Source organism: Colletotrichum godetiae, assembly GCF_030913485.1.
Source record: "Colletotrichum godetiae strain CBS 193.32 chromosome Unknown BDP55scaffold_55, whole genome shotgun sequence".
NCBI classification, from domain to species: Eukaryota; Fungi; Ascomycota; class Sordariomycetes; order Glomerellales; family Glomerellaceae; genus Colletotrichum; species Colletotrichum godetiae.
Window position 1 is genome coordinate 65943 of NW_026851303.1, and position 15009 is coordinate 80951.

The following is a 15009-nucleotide window of genomic DNA, read 5'->3' on the forward strand; positions in this document are numbered from 1 at the left end:
TGCACTACCCCGCCCTCAATCAACTCTTATTTAATATGTGTTCGCCTGAGGCATCCAGTAGCAGGGAGCCAAAGGCTTGTCGTCGATTTCGCGTCTACATCTCCATCAAAGAACGGATACTCGCCTTTAAGGCTTAACCGCGCGAAGCTGGTTCCCCATATCTGAACTTCCTAATTCATCAGCTGAGCTTCTTCAGCCAATTCGAAAGCTGACGCGACGATACCAAAAGATGAATAAACCAAATCCGACGCCTCTGACAACGGTTGGATGCCAGCCGACCAAGGAACGAGTTGACGACGATGTGATTTATCTAGGTACCTACAAAGGTGAGTAGCATCTCGCGAATGGGGGATTCGACTAATAAGGACTCAGTGAAGGACTCTCATCTGACCGCAGATCCCTCCCAAAGCAAAAGCGGACGATACAGCAGACGACCTCGAGACGAAATAATATCAACTCGGTCAGGGCGCCGGAAGAGCCATCAGAAGACAACCACTTCAACCTCCACACTAGAAATACCTGCCGAGATAACCTACAAGCATGTAAAACTGGGGGTGCTGAAGGACTCGTCTCAGCCACGTCGAGCTGTATATGGAATCTTTGACCATGCAGGGAGGCTTCGCCATCGCATTGAGAGCAGACAACGCACAGTTGTAGCGGATCTTGATCCTTGCTTGAAACCCGCTCGTATCAGCCATCATCAGATAGAATACCGCCCATGCTTCCGAGGATTATCACTTCGACAAGTTCGAAAAGAGTTGCGCCGCCACATAGTAAGAAAGCTTTATGCGCATACACTCGATGGAGAAATATAGCAAAACGAAGCATTTGGATTTACTCGAGGAAAGGGGGACCAACAAGGCATCAACCCAGTCCTATCAGACGGCGGCGCTTAGCCAGCACGCGGAACGTTTTGTCATTGGACGGACATAAGCGCCGTGAGGGATAAGTCAGACGAGAAAACGAGGCGTAAGGCTATTATTGGCATTGGGTTTCATCTGGATTCGGCGTTTCTATATATTGTCTCGGTGCCTCATGGTACGGCATCAGAGCCTCTCTCGTCCATAGACGGAGAATCCGTGCCTCCTCCTGTGAGAGATGCTCATAGTCTGCGAAGCCGCCACAGCCATGTCGTCAAAGAAGGAATGCGATAACTTGATAGACAGCCTGACTACTGTTCCTCTCCTTCACAAGCGCGTCAAGGAGTTGCTAGATCACTCGCAGCAACCGTTAGATGATGCGATCCTTTGCTCCCTATCCAGAATCAGGGCCGAAGTCGAGTTTCTTGACGATACCATTGCGCAACTTTTCAGTTGTCTCGGTGAGCATGGCCGACTTTGAAGTTCTAGGCCGATCTATATGTTCTAACCGGCACCAATGTTCCCTTTAGGACCCGACACTGGCAAGCCGGGCACCGCGGAAGCAGACGTTCTGTCCGTCCGCTTGTCGCCTACTTCCTCTACCGTCACTGGCAGGGAAGAAGCGTCCGATGTGCCTCTGAATTCGACACTGACCGCAGAGAACATCGCAAATCTGACCCGAAATGATCGTGCCGCTGGAAGACAATACCGAGCCGACCTGATCCCATCTTTTGAAGTACGGGGGAGCGCCGAGAAATGCGGATTGCCCGGTCCATCGCATGACATCGTGGAGATGCCTACGCGATTCCTCGCATTGACTCGGTCAACCCGTAACGTGTGTTTCGTTGATTTAACAAAAGAACATAGCTCCAGGTATGGCCCCGACCTGGATACCGCGTCTATGGTAGACGTCAGTTCCGATCGCAATCCCGACTTCGCCACCGAGTCGAGACCCAACCGTAAGCCGTCTTCGAAGAGCATCGTGAGATTGATTGATCGAGCAGTCGAGCATGCCCACGTCGGTTGGTTATCGTGCCGAGACCAAGCTCAATTCAGACAAAGGCTTGGTCAATTTTGTCCAGGACGGTATGTTGACGACGTTGTTTTCCTTGCCATGCTTCAATCAGTGTGTTGTACCTCTACACTTCAGATCATAGACCCATTGCTTGTGAGATTCACAGAGCCGTTCTTAACCTCGGGCGCTTTCGTGTTCGCCAAGGGGTTTGACGGGATCGTACTGCCAATCAACGTCAATGCAGCAGATCAGATGTCAGATCACGACAGAAATCATTGGATTCTTGCAATTGTCAACTGGAAAGCGGCGACATTTGACGCCTTTGGAATGCAGCCAACTGCCTTTTCTCGATGGAGCAAAAGGGTCGATGAATACGTCTCAGAACTTCGCGGCGTAGTGATGCGACTCGAGAAGAGATCTCACAAAGTAGGACTCATCTGTTCTGTTCTTGACGTATCATATTTTACTCACATCAGTCAGCTGGGACCGTATGTAGATGACTCATGCTGCGCTTTCCTCTGCACTTACGCTTTTGAGCGCTACCTGGGCAAGGCACCTCGACATCAAAAACGATGGCCCACGGGTCCCGCGTTGCGAGAACACTACTTGCGCAGACTTCTTAACCATTGGCAGCTGCCCGCCGGTCATCCTACGAAAGGGTCGCAGCATTCGGCTTCTGGTAACGGACCAAGGCTTGGACGAGCGCCTCTCTGTTGACAGAGCCAAAGTAGTGGGGGGGCGCTCTATCAGAGGGAGACGCCGCGACACAGTCACGTTGAGAAATCCCCCGAACCCAGCGATCGTAATCTACGTCAGCTTAGCTAAGCATTGCATGATAAGGAGATTGGTGTCGGATTCGACTGTCCAGCCGATCAAATCCCTGCGGGAGTCCTCCACCAGACGGCACCAGATCGTATGGCTCAGAAGGGCTTTCGACAACAGCAGTCCCCGTTGAGGCAGCCAAACAATTCGAAACAGGGCGGCAGAAAGACAACCCGCGAGCAGCCAATCGAAAGCTTTGCCAGGGTTGCTGCACGGAGACCAGTCGTTGACGCCGCAGGGGCTGTTTCATTAGCCGCCGCCCCTTTCAAATTCCTCCAATGTGAAAGAGAGCCGCAGAATATGGTATTCCAAGAATGCGTTTGGGATTTGCAAAGTCTACATTTTGTTTGCAGATTTAGGAAATAACCCTGGATGGGACTGCAGCTTTGAAACAAACTAGACCGTTATCAGCAAGATGTGGTAATAGGACACAAGTACCATGTGACTACTTGTACGTATGCCGGGCAACGCTTGTGTACTTCCGCCCTGTCCCTTCTTTCCAAAACAACCTGGACAATCACTGCAGTACTTTTGCATGTACCTATGTCTGCAACTTTTTCCTTGTACGTACTTCACAGCCCGATTCTAGAATCATCTGATTCCAGAATCACGGTCCTCAGGTTATGTACATTGATTCCAGAATCGTGACGTGTTCCTGTTTTCTCAAAGTTGCAGGTATTCCAGAATCACCCCATTCCAGAATCTCAGTACTTCAGGGATATTCCATCGTTCTGGAATACCTTTCTGTATATTCACGGGCATTCCGGAACCGCAGCATACCCATGGCGTACTTTCTTTCTGGAATTATCGTAATTCTGGAATCGAGGTGGACTCCTGTTTTCTCAATTCTCAATTTCTAATCATTCTAGAATCGAGGTACTTCCGCCATGTACCTCGATTCTAGAATAGCCGTGTTGGGGTAGACCGAACGAGACAAGAGAAGGCAGGAGGCAGAAGTGGGTATGTGAAGTGGGGCAAGGCCCAGGGGACAAGATGCCAGAAAAGACCGAAAGGCGTCCCGATCATATCAGAGAGGCTTAGGCGTTCGCATCTTCGCATCCGCTCGGGGTGTAGCCCAGGGGGCTTGGCCTTAATCGTCAGAACGGTTCACGACCACGTGGTAGCAACTTCTGGATCTTGCCTCCTCAGTACTGCTTAGTGGATGAACCCAGATGCGGATTAAATGAAACGGGCCCAGGTCAGTTCACGGGGGGTTTCTACAGGCTTGGAAATGCCTGGCCTGAATTGGTAAAACGTGCTTTTTGAACATAGACCACTGCACAATCGTACATCTCTATCGCAGCCTCATTTGGTTCCGCCAGACAGGGAATCCACTTCGTGTGCGCACTAACCACCTCCTACACCATATCCCCACACTAAACCTGCAGCCAATGTTGCGAGAACCCCAGAAACGACAGCAGCCCATGGCATCAATGTTCCCAACATGGCCATGCTTGTTAGAGTCGCGAATAGGCCTCCCGCAGGGGTGAAAGCTCCGTACATAGAAGACTGGAAAATGGCAGCGATAGTTCCTTGCGCCACGAAGTTAGCTATCTTGGAGATGGCCAAAAACGTCAACAGCACGGATCGACGTAGCCACCCACCGGCGCCCACTCCGGCTGGGCCAAATCCGAGGCCAAGTATGGCAATGCTCACGACAGTGAATACAATCGCCCATGTCATTACCAACACGATGATCTCTGGACAGTTCCGTTAGCGGAGCCAGAAAAGCTTGCTTTCCTGATGGAACTGAGCAGCGGCCGCTTACGTGGCTGGGACAGCCAAGCCCTCAAGGCGCCCTAGTACTGCTTAAGCCATGAACCTAGGCTTCCTTCATATGCTAGTCCCCTCAACATCGGACTGATGGATAGGCCATCAGCCGCCAAAGAAACAACATTCTCAGCGTATTCGAAAGTGGGGTTGTAAATGATCGAGCCGCTACACCGAGGGGTAGGTACATCATGCGCGAGGTTCGAAGAAAATAGAACAATTATACCAAAATGTTTTTGCACTTTTCAAGTGAAGGATGTGAAGTGCTGATTATCAACATGGCGAAGTCTGACAGAACGATCATCATGGTTCTCAGTATGACCGGCTTGACCCGTTGGGTTGCGACTGGGACTACGTTTCTTGTATTCTGGTGAGAGGATAATGGCGTCTTCGACATCCAATCGCGTGACTACTCGCAGCGCAGACGTATCATCTCAAGCTCGGCAGAAGAAACATGCTACCATGTCTTTACCTCTACCCCGCCCAAGACCCTTCAATTCTGCCTCGTTTCACCGCCCAATAAACCCTTTGCCACGCACAGGCAATCCCAACCAGCTGCGCACCCTTCAAAACAACAGCATCACCTGTTGACTGATTCTCCGTTCACCATTACGTCGCCTGCCAAAATGACACTTGCGTGTTTTATATGCGAAAGAATGCGGACTTCTCGGCCGAACAAACATGGAAATCGTGCCGCGGCCCCCACTCAAATGTGTTCGCTTTGCAATCGGGAGTATTGTAACGAACATCAAGGCCAGGAGGACAACGTTTGCGAGATCAACCACCAGACCTACTTCAATAATCACCGCCAACTGGAAGACATATATCCCACGACGGAGTCGCGACTGAAGGTTGAAGAAGAGAGATCACTGTACGCTCAATAAGCAACCACTACAACCCCTCCTAACAATGCTGCAGACGCCCCAGCTTGACTGAGCAAAATGGTGACGACAACGAGACAGGGCCTAAGTAGCAATAGTCATAATTATGGCAATTTCGTCCCCCGTATTCTTGGGTTCACTCGCTACACACAGGGCCGATTGATCCAGTATCAATCGGGCTAACTACAAAGACGAACTGAGAGGCTTTTGGAATGCGATTGAGGCCTTGATAGGCTGGTGTGACTTCTACGCAACGACCACATCCGTGGCGTAGCGTTGAGCTTGAAGCTACAAATGTACCCGTTGGTCCCGCTAAGAGTCATGTACTTGAGGACTGTATCCGCGATGGCGAGAGCACCATCTCACACCTCGGTGGGTTAAGGAATTACACCGCGATTGAAGGAGTCTTTCGGATTCTCATGCGCCTGCGAACTGTATATACCGGTCCGCTGAGCTGTCATGCCGCCGACCTCGACTCAGTGCACCCTGCCTGTGGAGAACAACCCTGACGAGCGCTGCACCTCTCTGAAGCGCAGATCTTGGCGACTACTGGCAAAGGGGCCCCCTTGAGGCAGAGCCGCGTTATTAGCTACACAAAGCACTGCTTGCTGACCGGATGACCCCTCCGTTGCCTATAGCTATTCCGTCTACCGCGCCAATGTGCACGATTGAATTCTTCGGCTACCGATGCTGCAGTTCTTTCAAAGTACGCATGCTGTTCCTCGCGCTCAGAGTCTCTGGTGCTAATGTGGGCGGCGACACAGGAATCCTCCGATGGCTCGATCCACCTTCCCGACGACGAATCTTGCATTCTAGATATGATGATACAATACTTTTACCTCCTGGACTACCGACAATCGCTTTACACAGACAGCCTCTTACCATCGCCAGAGCTAGAGCCAAGCGAGGCTGAAAGCATCACTTGTCTCCTTCTACACGCCAAGGTGTATACAATCGCAGAAAAATATGCTGTTGATGGCTTCAAGGACCTCTCCATAGCCAAATTCAAGGCTGCTGCTGCACAGGTTTGGGGGCCGAACGATTTTTTACATGCGGCTACCGAGGCCTATACCTCCACCATCGATACTGATCGGGGTTTCCGGGACGCTGTCCTCGAGGCATTCGCGGTGCATGAGGACCTGTCAGATGATGATGAAGCCAAGACATCCATCCAGAGCCTAGGCTCACTTCCCTATGATCTTCTTCTGTACTTACATCGGGAAGGAAAATTCCAGTGTTAGTACAGCATGCTGACCAGCTCGACCTTGCCTTCAAATAATTGCTTTCTAGCCTTGGCGGCCGGGGGCTTGTATGGTGACCGCATCAGTTGGGGACAAGAACGATACTATGAATTTGATATTGAGGTGGCTTTTAGGATCGCGCGATGGCTATTGTGAGATAATTCTTAGAAAGTTAACGTTCGGCACGAGATGCGAATCGAAGTGTCAGGACGCGAGCCAATACCGTAGGTTTAGCGTCAGATACGTGGCGTTCTTCATAATGGCCATTCAAACCGTGAGCCACAGCTCAATGCCCTTACTTAGAGGACCACAATCGTGCCCCTCAAGCGTATTCCTATCGTCCGGCAATGTCGGGTTCGGAACGGGTTCGAAAAAGGGGACCGCGCAGGTCGACGCAAGGTGTGGGCGTTGCGCCGGCTCCGGTGCCCTCGGCCGTGGACTGGGTTGCGGCTACCCATGCATCACGACCCACGCTGTGCAAGTACTCAATCCCAGTCACTCTGTCGCCAACTCTCACGATACTTCTTCTCAGAGACAAAGTCAAATATATCAACGTACAGGGCGAGCTAATCATAGTCAGCCATGCTATCGCCTTTGCAAGGAGGGCACATCGCCTCGATTCCCGCCCGCTGTTGGAAGAGGAGTGCGCTGCCATGGGTCGCGTCACTGATTGGTCTGGAGGTTGGGTAGATTGACACGCTACGTACGGTGGTGACTGGACAGCTAGCTTTCGCCGTTGCTGCACCTCGACGGTTGTCTATTTTTGTCAAGACTGTTGTTGGAGCCCTTCACGCCTGGCAGAAAACACTGGCTTTCTTCCCAGCCTATTTTGGTAGAAGCGCCCGTTTATCAATGCTTGGGAACCCCGCCAAGGCCAGGCTCAATAGTTTCAACCTTGGCAACGGCGGCCGCCTTGTAATGGTGGCCAACGAGCCACTCGGATCACAGAAGAATGGCCTGTGCCACCTACATACATCTGCCACCAAAACTCACGCCATTTGTTCTGTCACCCCATGCGAGCCCGCAGCCTCTGCGGGCCTCACAAGCCTAGGGCTGCTGATGCTGTGATTCGTTACATCGGTTATAGCCTGGCATACCCCGGGTGGAACAGGGCCATAGATAGCGTGCCGGAGCGCTTCCCCGGCGCAACCTGCTTCCTCGCGATTGAGAAGAGTCAATCGAGAGCCGAGCGAGTCGGCCCACGATTATTTCGCAGAGTGACGCACATTAATCACATCAGCGCCTAGATAGCATCTTCATACTAACCAGATACCACGCGTTCACGGGCGTGAAAACGGGCGTGAAAACGGACCTCGCACATGCCCAATTCGACCGCGAGTTTCCAGCAACGATGGACCTTGTAGCTGACATTGTTACTGCAACCCCGCGGTGGGTCCTTTTCCCATTCTGAGGAGATCGTGGAGCACCTTTCCACACCCTAGACCGGCCCCGAAACAAGACAATCTGCGTCGGGTCGCTTTCCCGACGGTTCCGTTAGTGCTCGCTACCCTTCATCGCGATGAGCTTCTGCCCCAAATTTGGGTCGAGTGGGGAGCTTGCGCTGTTAGCTGCCTCAACTCATGACCCTGATGAAATTTGTCAGTAGATTAGCTGCGTACGCAGAAGACTGCCTCGGCATGCCTGCTCACGCAGAAATGCCGCCCAAGCAAAGCGGCTCGCGCAGGATTCCGCTCAAGCAGAGCCGCCCACGCATAAACACGCTCAAGCAGAGTCGCTTGCGCAGGAATGTGCTTAAGCGCACAACCCCTTAGGCAGCAATCTGCGCAAGCAAAGCCGCACACGCGGGAGTCTGCTTGAGCAGGTTCCCTACGAGAGTGGTCTGACCTGTATGGAGGAACTCATATCCCACCTGCTGCTGCTAGGGTTCATCACCACTTCTTCTAAAACAGTGTTCACTGTGCAGCGGCAGTTGTAGATCACATCCACTGACTGTCCTCGATCGATGCAGCAGTCAGGAAGTGAGTCGGCCAAGCTACATACGTAGAGACACTCAATGTATTGCTTTGTGCTACAGTACAGTAACTCCTAGATAATCATAATCTTGCCGAGTCCATGGTAGGCAGGGTTACAGTGCTCCCAGAGTGAAGCTAGAAGCGCTAATTGATCTTCCTATTAGCTGATTATGACTGCGTTAGCTCGTGAGTTGTAAGGGAGGACTCGGCAATCAGGCTTGAGGAACGTAAGCTTAGGCGCTGATGCGTGCGTTGTGAGATGCTTTGCCGTTCGTCTGAACGCATGGCTCGATCCCCCATCGAACGCTGTTGGTTCTGGACGCCACATCATGCAAGCACTCAAGTTACAGTATCGGTGCTGTCCTTGATTACAGCTACGTAGCGTGTGGACTTTGAGCATCCTCTCTGCGCTGATCACCGTCTGGGTGGCAGATCATGAGTACCTGGGGAGACTTTGATACGAGCGTAAGTCAATATCGTCGTTGACTTTGTGTGAGACTCAGATGTAATCCGATTACGACACGTCCACAAATCTCTCTAGGTACTGTACTGTAGTGCAATTGGTATGTATGTAGAAACTTGATGGAGCATCGTCCTAGTGCGGCTAACGATCAGTTGAGAGATCCATTTCGGACATGTGGTTCATGGTTCAACGGCGACGCCTCGGTGTTCGTCTGTTACAAGCAAAAGCCATTTCTGGAGTAATCAACTTGGTTCGCAGCCAGTTGATAAGGAGCCCGTGCGCTGGGGACCAGAGGAGTCTAACTCGACAGGGGATGCAGCATTTCGTGGTAAGCCTAGCCCTGAGTAAATGACAAGGATCTCGCAATGGCTACTAAAGACTACCTACTTACAGCCACTTTCTGCTGGTCGGATTTGATCTTAGCAAGCAATGACGGGTGCCTATGGCTCATGTCTGTGCCGTAAAGCGCTTCCAACTAGCATCGGAATCAACTCCAAGCGCAGCAGGTACCGAAGCCAGTGTGCCAGAATGGGCTTGCGCGGGCGAACCAAACGCGCCATCCAAAGTGATCTACCCTGGCTCCGGAGTGGCTGGGCAGTCCATATGTATTGGCTGTCGTTGTCAGGAGTCAAGCAAGGGCGCCTTTGTCTCCCACCTCTAGAAACGGGTGATGTGGGCCGTTTGACCCCCTGCTGTCGGGATAGCATGGGCCCGTTGCCAAGTGTGATGTTTCTGGGGATTCAACAGCGCTACTGGAATCCAGGCAGACCTTCGAATTGATCACTTGGGAGGCTTCCACGAATGGGGGCGGCAATTGATTGTGGAGACGCTTTGGATTTGGCTAGCTAGTTTTACCACATCTACCGTTTTCCATGCAGCGAGTGCTGTGCCCTCCAGGAGACATCGTCTCTTGCCCTACTGGCTTGTCACACGGATATGCATCTTCTTCATGGTTCAGAGCCAGAACATTACGACGATCTACGTGTGAAGACCCCCCCACTGCAATACGGGGCGCCTGATCCTCTGCTGCGGTTTTCTGTGGGGTATGGATGGCCGGTGCGCGATTTCGCTTACCAGCAAAGTCTTGGGGTGTTCTTGTCACGGGGACGGGGTACATCCTGTCCTTCGAGATGTTAACATGAGGCGATTGCTCTACAGCAGTACTCACCATCTCCACCTTTGTCTTAGGCCAGGACGGCTCATTAGATGAAGTATACGTGTAGTGTTTGTGCATCCTACGGACTTGAATGTAAACGTCGGCTTTGTATCGCTCTCTTAGGCGGTCGCATCGTGCTAATAGACTCTTCGTTGCCTTGGTAAAGTTCTCACCAGACCTGTCTCGCTTCTTGGCGAGACGCTGACTCTGAGATGCCATGTTCGGCCTCCGGAGCATTGCTTTCGCGAGAGTGGTTATCGCCTGACAGTCTATCCTTAAATACTTCTAGAACAGAACGTGAACAATGTTCAACAATGTTAGCATTTTGGATCTTGGGCCCAAAATGGCCTTCACTGTCGCCGTTTTCCACCAGACGACTTATGTCGGTGCAGGTTCTGGCCTATGGGCCACACCTGGACAGGAGAAGCCAAGAATAGCCATGGTTTATTTTTAGCTTGGTTACCTCAGTAGTTGGTTTGCAGCGCTGCGCGCCATGAACGAGCTACCCCAGCACTTTTGGCACTTTAGGCCCACAAGCTCCTTCTCGAAGCTTCTGTGGACAGTGACTGCCCGCATACGCTAAATCTGCAGCCTCTGATCGTAGATCGCGATGAAGAAGGCCACTGGACCGACGACATGTCGAAATGCTGCGACCCTCTCACTGCTACCGGTAATACCATCGTAAAGGCATCAGCTTCCCCTCATCTTTCACTTTAAACTGTTGTGGGTCTGTTTCATTCCAATACGTTTTTCACAGACGTAGACGAGGACGTTCTTGGAGTGCTGTGCTCTTGCCTCTACAGTGCTCCTGCAAAGTGAACACACCGATGAATCATATCAGGAATAGTGAGGGAGTTGGTCCTTCCATAGCGCCCATCCCGCTATTACCCGAACCCCCTTCCGTACTTCCCGACAGCGAGCCTGCCTCAGCAGACTCCTGCGTACGCGAAGTCTCTTGCGCAAATTTCTGCGCATGCAGTTCCGCTTGAGCGTATACTTGCGTAGGCTGGTCTGCTTGACCGTACTTCTGCAGAGGCAAGTCTGTTTGAGCGCATGTCCGCGTAAACGGCTTTGCTCACGCACGTTTCTGCGTACACAGGTATGCTGAAGCAGTCTTTGCGTATGCAGGTGGTCTCTAGGCTTGATTAGCACAGAACTCATATGAGAGCAGATCCAGGCTCCGTAGGTAGATTAAGTTGAGGCACAAGGTGACAAGATATACATAGCGTGAAGATAGTCTACCGAGACAGTGGGAGTATCCACTGATACTGTGTGTTAATACTGTGTAAACGATATCGAGAATCGCCCGAGCGATCAGCAAAGGCAGAATATTAAAATAAATACATAGCGTGAAGGAAACAAGGCGCTGCTGGAAAAGTGCTTGGTCCATACCTTCGACACCACCTTGGAACGAAGTCCCGTGTTGGGTCAGCGGTACACCAATATTTTTGGCATAACAGTATGCCTACCGTACCACTACGAACACTGTACTAGTACGAATATCATACTGGTACGAAGAGTTGAGGTCCTCGAATAGCCATACTGGTACGATTATGTTGCACGAATTGCCATACTAGTTGTGAGGGTCACGGCTGTAGAGAGTAGGTTCAAAGTAGTAGATAGATTGTGATGACCCGTAGGGTCAGATCTAGATACAAGATGTAACGCGAAGAAGAGGAGAAAGAGATCGCGCTGTGCGAGCGGCGCGTCGCCGCAAGAAAAGGGGTCATGGCTTCGCCATGACTCGCGATACCCTTGACACCACCCTGGCACGCGATCCCGTGACACCGGTACGAGCAGCATACCTGTCACGGGATCGCGTGCCAGGGTGGTGTCGAGGGTGTCACGATTCAAGCTTCACCCAAGCTGGGTCTCCTACTTCGAGCTGGCGATAACTTCTCCTTCGCATAAGTCACGCTGTGTACTAGAGTCTTAGATGTGGGACATTCTCATATGTATGCTTTTTTTGTTCCATACGACAACTTCTGAATCTCATAGGAACAATCCTATGACACAGTCACCTATGACAGTGCCACTGTTGACTACGGTGGCCATAATCCACAGGTGCGCCTTGCGCTTATTCACACTTCGTCGTTGGCCGGCCATTTCCCATCGGCTCCAGAAGCACGCCTCCTGACTTCGTTTGGAGTCGGCCTCCTCCCCGTCGCTTCCCGCGCAGATGGTTGTTTGTCAGTATTGGCCCGACGCGCAGTGTGATCTTTGGCCGTCCATGAATCCCGCGGAACCTGAGTGGCGGTACCCATCTCAGTGTTTGACACCGCCCCAAAACGACTGCGATAACGATCTGTCGATATCTGTCGAGCAGTTTCGTCCGTAAACGAGCCGATCCACTGCGCTGAGCCGTTCGTAGATGATGCCTTCTTGACATCAAAGAGGTCTGCCAAGGTGGTGATAACTACTTGGTCGCTTTCGACGTCTGCAATCAACTCACCAACGCGATAAATTCTTTGCTGGGCAACCGTCTCAGAGGCCGCTTTACAGACCTCTAGACACTTCTTCGAAGCCTTGAGGTCCTCCTCCAACCGTGATTTCTCGCTTTCATCTTGACTTGTCCCATTCCGGGGCAAGGATGCTAAGCGCTCATGCAACCGACCGATGGTTTCCGAGAAGTTATCCCGGTTTTCGTCGAGTGTTCGGCGTATCATCAGCTGTGCTTCGAATCGCACCTGGTCGTTTCCACTATTGGTCGGGGGCATTTGTTGCTTTAGAAGGTCCCCATCGCTCGCCAAGGTCTCAAGATAATGCTGCGCATCCTCACAGATTCGCAGGCATCGCTCTGTCACAACCCGCTCATCCTCCAGGTCTGTGGTCGTGCCAGAGGCATCCACGCTGCCTGCAATTCCCCTAGTCAACCCATCCATCTTTTCGTCAATGCGCTGTAGTCGAACATTAAGGCGGTACATGGTATCCATGATCATCTCGCTGTATTCCTCGAGGACTTCCCGAGAAGCTTGAGATGTTTGCCTAACGTGATGTAAGCCACTGTAAGAGGAGGACTCGAAATCAACAGGACGGGTAACCAACATGGTGATTGTGCCGAGGCCTATCGAGATTGTTTCCTTGTAACCCGACAAAGCGTCCAAGAAATCGTTGATGTCGCCCCGCATGAACTCCATCTTTGCCCAATCTCGGAAGCCCACTTTAGACTTCCCGCTGAACACCTTCATGGCTTCCTCGAAGTCGTTACATAATTGGCTGCATCGACGAATGGGGTCTTTGAGAAGGGCCATCATGTCGGATTCTGTTTCGACGACCTTGTGTAGCGCGTCAAGGATCCGTAAGAAGTCCTCGAGCTCTGCTTGTAGTCGGGACAGAGTTCTATCCCGACCTTTATAGCGACTCACAGTCTCGACAAGCAACTTTACAGACTGAGCTGCTGTCGTGAGTAGCGCAAGTACAGACGTGGTGATGCTTAAAGGGTCCGCCATGCTTGGAAAACGTTGCCAACCGAACACCGTCTCTGCTTGGATTGGCCGTGTCGCAGGTATGAACTGTGGCGGGGAAGTCACGGACGATAAACAGTGAATTTATGTTCGAAACGCGGGCCCCATTGCTTGCATTAAGCCACACTTTGGTTGGCGCACTTAGCGCCGCGCTCAACCTAGTTGTGCTGTGGGGAGGTCTTGTGGGCCCCACCTGCGGGTGATACCCCTACGGAGTACAAATTGGCGGGATGCCATGGTTGCCGTTCTTTTGCATGAAGGTAACGCAGGTGGGCGATTCAACCTTGTGCTTCCCCAGCGCTAGAGCACCTCAAACACCGCGAGAGCTCCCGCTTTCCGCGATGAAATTTTGGCTTGGTGACAAGCGTAGCGAGACTGACGTCGGGCTAACTTCCTCGGCTGCATGTCTGGATTTGCTGCTATCCGCATCACATTGATATGGTGAGAATGATACGATTATGGTGATGACAAAAGTCAAATGCTCTATATTGACTTCGTGAGAAGGAGAGAGTCCTGAGGATGGGCCGGCTGACCGGCGAACAGTTGATCGGAGGCGACGGTAATCCGATTGGTGCGTTGTGGGCAGTGCTCTGCGTCGGGCAGATGAAGGCGCCAGAATTCTGCGCCCCAGCTCCATCGATAGAAGTATCGTTCGGCCTGTTCCGGTATCTTGGTTTTTGCCCCTCTTCTAGCTCGCCATTCTTCTTTCCTGCTGCTTCTGCCTTTCGAATAGATCTACTAGATCTTTGCCGTACCTAGAGCAAAAGTTTGACCGGTACGAATTGCCATACTAGTACAACCACCATACTAGTACGAACGGTAGCATTTCGTTACGACAACTTTTGGTCGCGGTGCTCTGTCATAGGTATGCTTGCACACCTTCAAATTCCGGTGCTGTATTGCTTTTTCGTCCCCAGGATGGTGTCGAGGGTATCGCGAGTCTAACTTTCACCATAAGCCCTTTCCTTGCGGCGACGTGCCACTCGCTTAGCGCGATCTCTCTTTCCTCTTCTTCATGTTACTTCTAGATCTGACCCTGCGGGTCACCGTAATTCATTTACTACTCTCAACCTGCTCTAAAACCGTGATATTCACACTCATTTCTCATATCTCTTGGAATTCACGCTCTTGCAGTTGTCCAAGATTCTCCTCTCAGGCCGTTTGTCTCAGAGAAGGCCAGCCTGATATGCAGCCATTGAGGGTCCTTGAACGTCCCCTTCCTCACGACTCAGAATCTCGAGCATCCGGTGCATTCAAAATACCGTTGTCGCCGCTTAGTGAGCCATCATCCCTAATCTTATGCGCCAGGAAAGGCTGAAAGCTGATCAGTCGGTTCGAAGTTCCATTGGACGATCCGCCCACAA

General features: G+C 51.7%; 6 protein-coding genes across 6 annotated transcripts; 3 read left to right on the forward strand and 3 right to left on the reverse strand.

Annotated features, from left to right (window-relative positions):
* Positions 1-1039: 1039 nt before the first annotated feature.
* BDP55DRAFT_328384 (uncharacterized protein) lies at positions 1040-2691 on the forward strand. Its single transcript, XM_060566827.1, has 2 exons — positions 1040-2301; positions 2356-2691. Exons 1-2 carry the CDS (start codon positions 1378-1380, stop codon positions 2590-2592), a joined length of 1161 nt encoding a protein of 386 aa, XP_060424637.1. The 5' UTR covers positions 1040-1377; the 3' UTR covers positions 2593-2691.
* A 1074-nt stretch (positions 2692-3765) lies between these two features.
* On the reverse strand, positions 3766-4487 carry BDP55DRAFT_678151 (uncharacterized protein). The gene has a single exon (XM_060575964.1). The coding sequence runs from the start codon at positions 4378-4380 to the stop codon at positions 4045-4047; it is 336 nt and encodes a 111-aa protein (XP_060424638.1). The 5' UTR covers positions 4381-4487; the 3' UTR covers positions 3766-4044.
* A 1682-nt stretch (positions 4488-6169) lies between these two features.
* On the forward strand, positions 6170-6589 carry BDP55DRAFT_562102 (uncharacterized protein; the record flags this gene model as incomplete). Its single annotated transcript, XM_060570127.1, has 1 exon — positions 6170-6589. The coding sequence occupies one exon, from the start codon at positions 6170-6172 to the stop codon at positions 6587-6589; it is 420 nt and encodes a 139-aa protein (XP_060424639.1).
* On the forward strand, positions 6324-7396 carry BDP55DRAFT_678162 (uncharacterized protein). The gene has a single exon (XM_060575965.1). It carries the CDS (start codon positions 6660-6662, stop codon positions 7257-7259), a length of 600 nt encoding a protein of 199 aa, XP_060424640.1. The 5' UTR covers positions 6324-6659; the 3' UTR covers positions 7260-7396.
* Positions 7397-9835: 2439 nt separating this feature from the next.
* On the reverse strand, positions 9836-10708 carry BDP55DRAFT_328766 (uncharacterized protein). The gene is made up of 2 exons (XM_060566828.1): positions 10194-10708; positions 9836-10148 (listed from the first exon to the last, which is right to left on the reverse strand). The coding sequence occupies exons 1-2, from the start codon at positions 10416-10418 to the stop codon at positions 9867-9869; spliced, it is 507 nt and encodes a 168-aa protein (XP_060424641.1). The 5' UTR covers positions 10419-10708; the 3' UTR covers positions 9836-9866.
* A 1301-nt stretch (positions 10709-12009) lies between these two features.
* BDP55DRAFT_678179 (uncharacterized protein) lies at positions 12010-13680 on the reverse strand. The gene is made up of 2 exons (XM_060575966.1): positions 13227-13680; positions 12010-13166 (listed from the first exon to the last, which is right to left on the reverse strand). The coding sequence occupies exons 1-2, from the start codon at positions 13628-13630 to the stop codon at positions 12263-12265; spliced, it is 1308 nt and encodes a 435-aa protein (XP_060424642.1). The 5' UTR covers positions 13631-13680; the 3' UTR covers positions 12010-12262.
* Between the last annotated feature and the right edge of the window lie 1329 nt (positions 13681-15009).